Source organism: Arthrobotrys flagrans, assembly GCF_004000055.1.
Source record: "Arthrobotrys flagrans strain CBS H-5679 chromosome Unknown unitig_8, whole genome shotgun sequence".
Taxonomy (NCBI): domain Eukaryota; kingdom Fungi; phylum Ascomycota; class Orbiliomycetes; order Orbiliales; family Orbiliaceae; genus Arthrobotrys; species Arthrobotrys flagrans.
In genome coordinates this window covers 1,648,354-1,655,834 of record NW_027137553.1, presented here as the reverse complement: position 1 = coordinate 1,655,834, position 7,481 = coordinate 1,648,354, and the positions used below count along the sequence as shown (strand labels likewise).

The following is a 7,481-nucleotide window of genomic DNA, read 5'->3' as shown; positions in this document are numbered from 1 at the left end:
TAATTCCTTCCCGGCGGCCATGCACGGTATAAGGTCATACGTACGCACACTGCCACGGTGACACAAAAAACAGAGTTTTTGTCATATCCCAAATTTGCTTCTACAAATAACTATACCCGCGGAATTAAACATCACACAGACACCTTGTTCCTTAGTTGGAATGCAGAGCGGATCATCTTTTATGCTTCACAAACCTTGTTTCTTAATTCACACCCCTGTCACCGTCATGCAACTTGCATCACTTTCGTCCACTAAAGAATCGAAGTTTATTCTATAGAGTATGCTTAGTACCTCGAACACCGCCTTAAAAAATCCAAGAGAGGGTGTTACAGAACCCGTAAGCTTTCCGATGCATTGCATCATGCAAGCGTTCACGCGGTGGCATTGACATAGACTTCCGAACATCATGTGAAGTTGGGCTGCCGCACTAAAGTGGCATTTCAGTTGAGGGAATATTGAGAAATAAACCTATAAGAAAAAAGTATTAGTCAAAGAACTGAAGAGTAAGACATATTCGCGATGCATTCAAACCCGATCATATCGCAAGTGCCTGGCCTGGAAAATGATACCCAATCATGGGCTCAGGCCCCGGTTTCCAAGGAATGTGGTTCCCGTTGGTACAATTGTACGGGAAGGAGCGGCAAACCACCGCTATGTAATATTGACTCGGAAAATTAACACAAATTTACGGATTTATGCATACCCCGGATATATATCCCGTTGCTTTCCAGATGACTGACACGCGAAGCGAAATGAGAAATACGAAAGAGCGAGTACCATCGACATTCGGGTGCAATACGATTCGGGAACCGGTTTCTCAACTATCGCATTCGCTTTTGACGGTAATTACGAACCGGAAAGACAGAACCGGGGCGCAGATGACCTCACACTGGAAATTTCCTATCGCTATGTGCGCCTATGGCGTTCTCACAACTTCAATCAATTGCCGGCCCGAACACCACGGGCTGAATGATGCCTGATCCTCGTATCGGTTTATGCACTTCAAATATAAAAATGCGATTTATAAATCTATATGCAATAGTATGAAATTTAACTGTCAGACCCTAATTTATTCCAACATACGTTATGTATATAATACATCAACCCAGGCGCACCGAGTATAGCCGTCTGGGCTTGGTAGTCCGGCTATCCTTGCCTTTCCGGTATCTAAATATATTAAATGCATACGGTCATGCAAGTAATCCGCTTTGATGCACGGTACAGGCTGTGAGCATGAGTCTTCATCTAAATGGAGGACCGAAGTCTTCCGTCACCAGGATAGCATCGAGATATCAGCAGTTCGAGGATGTTGATGTTTTCATGGCGATATCGATTTCTAATATTTCCTCGGATATGCAGTATGGCCAAGCCAGCGTCGAATCTTAGAGTGATATGGTGTATAGTGCATCATTCTCCGGTCGATCCGTCCGTAATCAAAATGCCTAAATGCACAATACTCCCCGAGAGCATCCACACACGTAGTTACCCAGCCCGCGCTCAAACCTCGCGCCTTGTAAGACATACATTGTTGTGCATCAAGGATCCATGATATCGATTTCACCTACAGACGCCAACGAGCCATTTGCATTCAAAACCAGTTTGGATCGGAGACATTTCTATCAGCTGACTCTTTTCAATTCGATACTTTGTTGCGATTTCCGATTACTAAAAAAAAATCCCATAGCTGCACAGATCTGATACGAATTGCAAGTCCGTCCCAGAGCCTGGCACATGCAGAAGTTAACATTGACCACGTCTAGGGAAAGATTCCATCCCAACTATGCAAAGCTGACACCACCAGACCTTCACCACAAAACTCAAACCGCGCGCGGGTGTCACCTTTTTCTCGGAACCGCCTTTTCCGAGGCAGAAACCCCCCACTCATAGCAATATGGTGGTTTACTCTGGCAAAGTGTGTAGGGACAGAATATCAGGGTACAAACCGGATAAACGCTTGAAACCCACGTTTTCGAAACGCCCTGGCTGTGCCACTGTATCACACAGTTCGCTTTGCCATATCATCCCCTTACATACATATCCAATCGCCAACGCCTGCGCAGCTGCTCGCGCGGGACCGCAATACTAACAGCTTGCTGCGACCAAGCAACATTGCCCGTCTTCCTAGGCGGCGCAGACGCTCAGTCAATCAAAACATCTACTTATCACGCCATGTCATCCTAAATACCACCTCAACGGGCTCGACATTTGAAACCAAGCCTCCTCAGAATAAGCTCTAAGAACCGCCCAGGAATCCTTGCGACTGTTTCTTCCCCTCCCCATCAAAATAATATCCAGCGAATTGTGTCGACAGAATATCGCCTAAAAGGTGATTAATGCCGTCGAACTATGCATTTGCCTTAAAGTGGATCCCTGATACGATGTGGCTTGATATTAACACGCAGATACCACGCACCACGCACGCATTTTCAACCCCCATCCACACCACGTTTTTTTTGACGAAATACCGTGCCGCAATTACTCAACTTTCGGATTATCCGTTTGCCCCACTGTGCAGATGATAAATTGAATAAATTCGGATTCCTACGATGCTCTGAAACCGGGACGAAGGTCTTGTATTCGTATATGCTCGTGATCTTCACATAACGGATTATTATAACGGTGAGAATGAATATATCCAGGCTTGGCCACCGGTACTTTGGTAAAATATGTACAAAGAATATTATCGCCCAACTCCAATAAAATTTTGACAATCTACAAGAACTCCGACCCACCCTATACTGCTCTAAATTGCCATTCCAAATGGCATCCATCAACTTCGTTGAGAAGAGAGGGAAAACAAAAACTCCATCGTAAATAAAAGATTATTACTATTGTTCGCAAGTGAAAAGAAAGGAGCTCAGCCTTTTGCCTGGATAACCTTGCCTAGCATATTATATGTATTTCGTATCGTAAATCGTATCGCTTGCGCTCACCCTGTCGCTTATCACACCACTTACACCCGCGACTTGCCCCACTCTACCCTCGCGATGGAAATCTCCTCAAGCACGTGTAGGGCGGCCAACGTGCTCTCGGGTGGGTACCTTGCAGAAACGTAGTGGTGGGTGGATGCGGAGTGGGTGAATGGCTTCTTATTTGGGGGTCCCGCGTGATAGAGTGTCGGGCTTCCGAGAGCGGAGACGACTTGCTCTTGTGTGCTCTTCGTATATGTTTTGAACATATTCTTGAAACCGCTCATGGCGGAAACCGTTGTGCCCAGGTTTTCCATCCACGACGGGGTGGTAGTGGTTTCAACATCGTGGATGACGGAGCGGAGGGTGGGCGGTGTAGGGCGGTTGTCCTTTTCTTTTCGCGACGACTTGAAAAGTGAACCGGTCGTCGCCGATCGCTGGAGTGGCAAGGCTTTAGTCATTCTAGCTAGCGACGAGGAGCGTCGGTGTAGCTTCATCCTTTGTGCCTCTTCAGCATCTCTCTTCTTCTTCTCTTGGTAGGCGCCGACTCGGACTGCACATTCCTCCTCGGCGCTCTTCCTTTCTTCGGGTGTCAAGTTGTCGACAACCATGGACATCGACAGAGCTAGAACACCCTTCCCCATAGCACCCACAACCTTCCTAGGGCCCTCAAGGTGAATGAGCTCATCCTCATGCTTCTCACTGATGGTCTTTGGCATACAGCCGTCGTCTTGGATCACTGCTGACCTTCTCTTCAGCTTGTCAGATAGTGTCTGTGCCCGCTGAACCGTCCGTCTTCGCTTTGTCAAAGGGAAGTAGGCGGCTAAGAGTTTGTGAAGTGACTCGGACTCAACAAACTGTCGCATCCTTGTGTCGAATCCTGTTGTCAGGTAGATGGCATCGTATGGCAGTAATGAGAAGCTGGCATCGGACCAAGCTCGAGGGTTCAGGTATTCGTCCGATCCAGCCATCGTGTAAAATGTTTCGATATTATCTAATGTCGCGCCCTATAAACACAGGCTTTGATTAGACACTAGTCTAAATATATATAACCCAAAATTATATCGGTCTAGGCTCACCATAATGTCGCGAAAGGCGGACCGTTCCAGCATGCGCTGGTCGGCTTTGGGGACATCGCCATTTTCGGTAGCGAATTCAATGACGCAACCTGCGGGTCGAGTGTATTAGCATCGACGTCTACCTAAAAAGTGGGTACTGGGTACCTATCCGAATTACTTACCAGCTTCTTTGAAGATGTACCAGGGTTCCGCAGCAGCCATTGGCGCTAGCGTCTTGTCTGGACACAAGATAAGTATTCGTGGTGGCGTGAAGCTGTCATCCACGGGAAGGATGGACTTTGGGTCCTTCTTCTCTGAGATATCCATATTTTTTCTTTGATATAGATGATATATTGGTGACGATTTTTATGATGAAGTTTTATGCGTAAGGAACTTATTGAGGTCAAGCGCGACCGAGGGAATCGTCAAGAATAATATATTGTATTGAGGCCGTGATCGTGAGCCTTGGTATACGTAAATTCGGGGATCGTGAAGACTGCGACCGGGACCTTGAATAGCCGACCGACCGGAAAATTATCGCGGAACGAGTCACACGCACAAAAAATTTCGGAGTTCACTGCAAGATCAAAAAAAAAAAAAAGCAGCGTTAGCTTGACTATTCATAGCCCTTTCCCAGGTATTGGATCCGTGATGACCCACGTTTAAGAATTTATTGTTTTCCACTTCCGGGAGTATGTATGCAAATGTCTGCACTTGGAAGCCGAATCCTGGCATCAGAAGCTTGGACGGAAACCTTTTTTAAGAACTCTGTAACTGATATCTCGATACCGTTGAGCTTACGCTTATTCAGCTGTGTGAGGAATGATGATTAATTTGGACACAGGAATGGATTCATTGTGATCTTATATCTATGGACTAAACCACCATCACGATCACAAGCTCGAACCTTCGGGGACGGTTTTACTTGATACCTCCGGAGCATCATTACTTCATTGGCTTGGTGGAGTTTGTCGGACGAAAAAAAAGGGTGGAGCGGTGTGTTCTGGAACCGCAGCGGTGCTTTTTAGTTTTGGTGCGAGCTCGAGGCAAGCAAGCAAACGGTGGCCGGGCTTTGAAGCTACCGACCCGGCACTACTTTCCAGCAGGGCTGTTCGCGGAGCACCCGGAGACAAGAACCCTCCGATAAAGCCTTTTCTGGACTTAGCTTCCTTCGCTCGTGGACTCGCGGATTTTCCGACCCGCATAAAGTTGCTGTGCTCGAAGGTGTCAGCACCCTGCTTGGATCTTAATGAGCGATATTATGCATGCAGCTCAGGGAGTCGACGCTGACAAACCGCGTCAAGTTAACGTAATTGCACACCTTGACCTCGAATGAGTGTAGACAAAGTTGAGTAATCCTTATTTTGTGCGTGTTTATTGGACTTTATACGGCATAGTACTTATGTACAGGAATCTGTCTTGACCACTATTCTTACTAGTCCTCTTGGATCGTGCTCTATGGTTCTAGCCAGGATGCATTGTTTCTTTGTAGTCTATCGTTTCTATCGTGTCCATCGTCGAGATTGCTAGCGCAATCACAGTATTCATGAGATAAGAGCTCCGAAAGTAGATTTTGCTCGGGTGTCGGGTGGTCCTGTCGTAGGTTTCGGCAAAGCCGAATGGACCAATCACTTCCTCTTCATGTAAAAATTAACCTCCACAATCTCTGCATCCTTGAAATGCAGCGCAAAGGTCTTTGTTGGAGAAGTATCTGTGTCAAAAACAGCTTTGTTAGCCACGAATTCCCATTCTTCATCCTTCTCTTCTTTGACTGCCTCAGACATCAAATCCACAATGGTCTTTGTTGAATGAAAGACGAAATCCGGCCTCTCCATTTCTCCTTTTTCGTTTCGGACAGGTGGCGCGAAATCTGCCTTCATTCTATAGCCATTTTCCTTTGCAGTTCCGGCCGTGTTTCCAAAAATCATCGATCCGGGAACCGGTTTGAGCATCTGCACCAAGCTGTTGATAATATGTGCCTGTTTGTTCGGCGGGAAGAGGTGGATAAAGTATCCGATATAGATCATGTCATATCTATGTCGATGGATCGATCCTTCTCCAAAAAGGTCTTCGTCATTGATGTCACATCCTCCAAAGAACTCTCCTTTAAACCGATCCTCATCTTTGAATAATTCATAAGATAACGGAAACCATCTATCCTCCAGGTCCATATTCGTGATCCCTTCGCTTGGGGCACCATCGACAACCAGCTTCCTTCCGTCGAATCCCATGAAACATCCCATATCAAGAATTTGCTGTCCTTGCTTCAGCCTCTCGATAATTTCCGGGTAGATTGACATCTCTGTCATCCCAAATTTGAAGAAATGCCACAGTCCAACGCATGGGTAGTATTTGATCTTCCAAGCTTTGAGTCGGATGTCCTTTAGGATGGGAATAATGGCTTCGGCATCTTGAAGTTCAGGGCGGTGATGTTGGATGAGAGAGACGGCATCCGGATGGGCATGGATAGGTGGCTCCTCGACCCAGTATTTGGCCTTTGCGGTAGCTTCGTCAATCATTTTGATAGATGATTTTGAAGATTGTGCGGTGAATATTCAAGCTGGATGCGGGTAATGATACACGAGTATGCAATTCCGCCGTGATTGGAGCTAAGATCCCAAGACAAGGCGACGTAAGGAGCTGTTTCTGAATAGAACACTCGAACACCGGAGGCCTTGGAGGTGGCCAGGTATGATAACTGGTTGGTAAAGTTGAAATGAATGGGATGACAGAGAGGGCGTAAATCTATCAGGGATGAAGTGTAGTTATTTGTGCAATCGTTGCTCAATCGAGTTCCAGGAGACGCGCCGAAGTTGATATAGAACTTATTTCTCTTTCTCCTCTTCTTCCCCGCAACTTTATATCGCCCTCCTAAGTCGCATCTCCGATAGCTCCAAAGCTACCATTATTACCAATGGTTACAGCAAGGGCAATGGAGCACGCGCATGGATATAGGATTGAATCGGGTGCCGATGACATGGTTCATCGAATTCTATGCATCTGATTGCTTGAACTTTAAGAAATCTGGTCTTTTTTTTCCCACAGTTAGGCAAGCACCATGGCGCCCAAGTACGCCTCTGGTGGAATCTTTATCTAGGATTATATGCAAGTAAGAACTTACAATTGGCTTTACTTCGGCATCAATGCCCTAAAAATTCCAAAGGAACACGCAGCATTCGAGATAGCCCTGATGAGATGTTACCTGCCCTTGCTCATCTCGCTGCAATGTATGTGTATGGTGCATCGGCAAACAACGTATATGTATATCCAGCTCCCCGCTTCTAAATGGCCCCTGCACGAAAAAAAAAACTGCTTGCGAGCTACAGGCGGGTACTTCTCCCAATTCCCAAGGCTTCCAAGCTCGAGTCCCAAGGCCAAACCGCTGGGAACGGACATCCGGATTTACCTTACCTCCTATCATACTTTCCACCCCGAACTCAACCAAGTTTCAGAACGAGACAGAGGTACGGTTATTGGCTGAGGCAGTTAGTCCAATTACCGACTTGCTGGTGCG

General features: G+C 46.6%; 2 protein-coding genes across 2 annotated transcripts; both read right to left on the bottom strand.

Annotated features, from left to right (window-relative positions):
• Positions 1 to 2,953: 2,953 nt before the first annotated feature.
• Positions 2,954 to 4,294, bottom strand: DFL_006987 (uncharacterized protein; the record flags this gene model as incomplete). The annotated part of the gene is made up of 3 exons (XM_067636498.1): positions 2,954 to 3,916; positions 3,989 to 4,077; positions 4,150 to 4,294. 3 exons carry the CDS (start codon positions 4,292 to 4,294, stop codon positions 2,954 to 2,956), a joined length of 1,197 nt encoding a protein of 398 aa, XP_067488109.1.
• A 1,301-nt stretch (positions 4,295 to 5,595) lies between these two features.
• DFL_006986 (uncharacterized protein) lies at positions 5,596 to 6,486 on the bottom strand (the record flags this gene model as incomplete). Its single annotated transcript, XM_067636497.1, has 1 exon — positions 5,596 to 6,486. The coding sequence occupies one exon, from the start codon at positions 6,484 to 6,486 to the stop codon at positions 5,596 to 5,598; it is 891 nt and encodes a 296-aa protein (XP_067488108.1).
• Between the last annotated feature and the right edge of the window lie 995 nt (positions 6,487 to 7,481).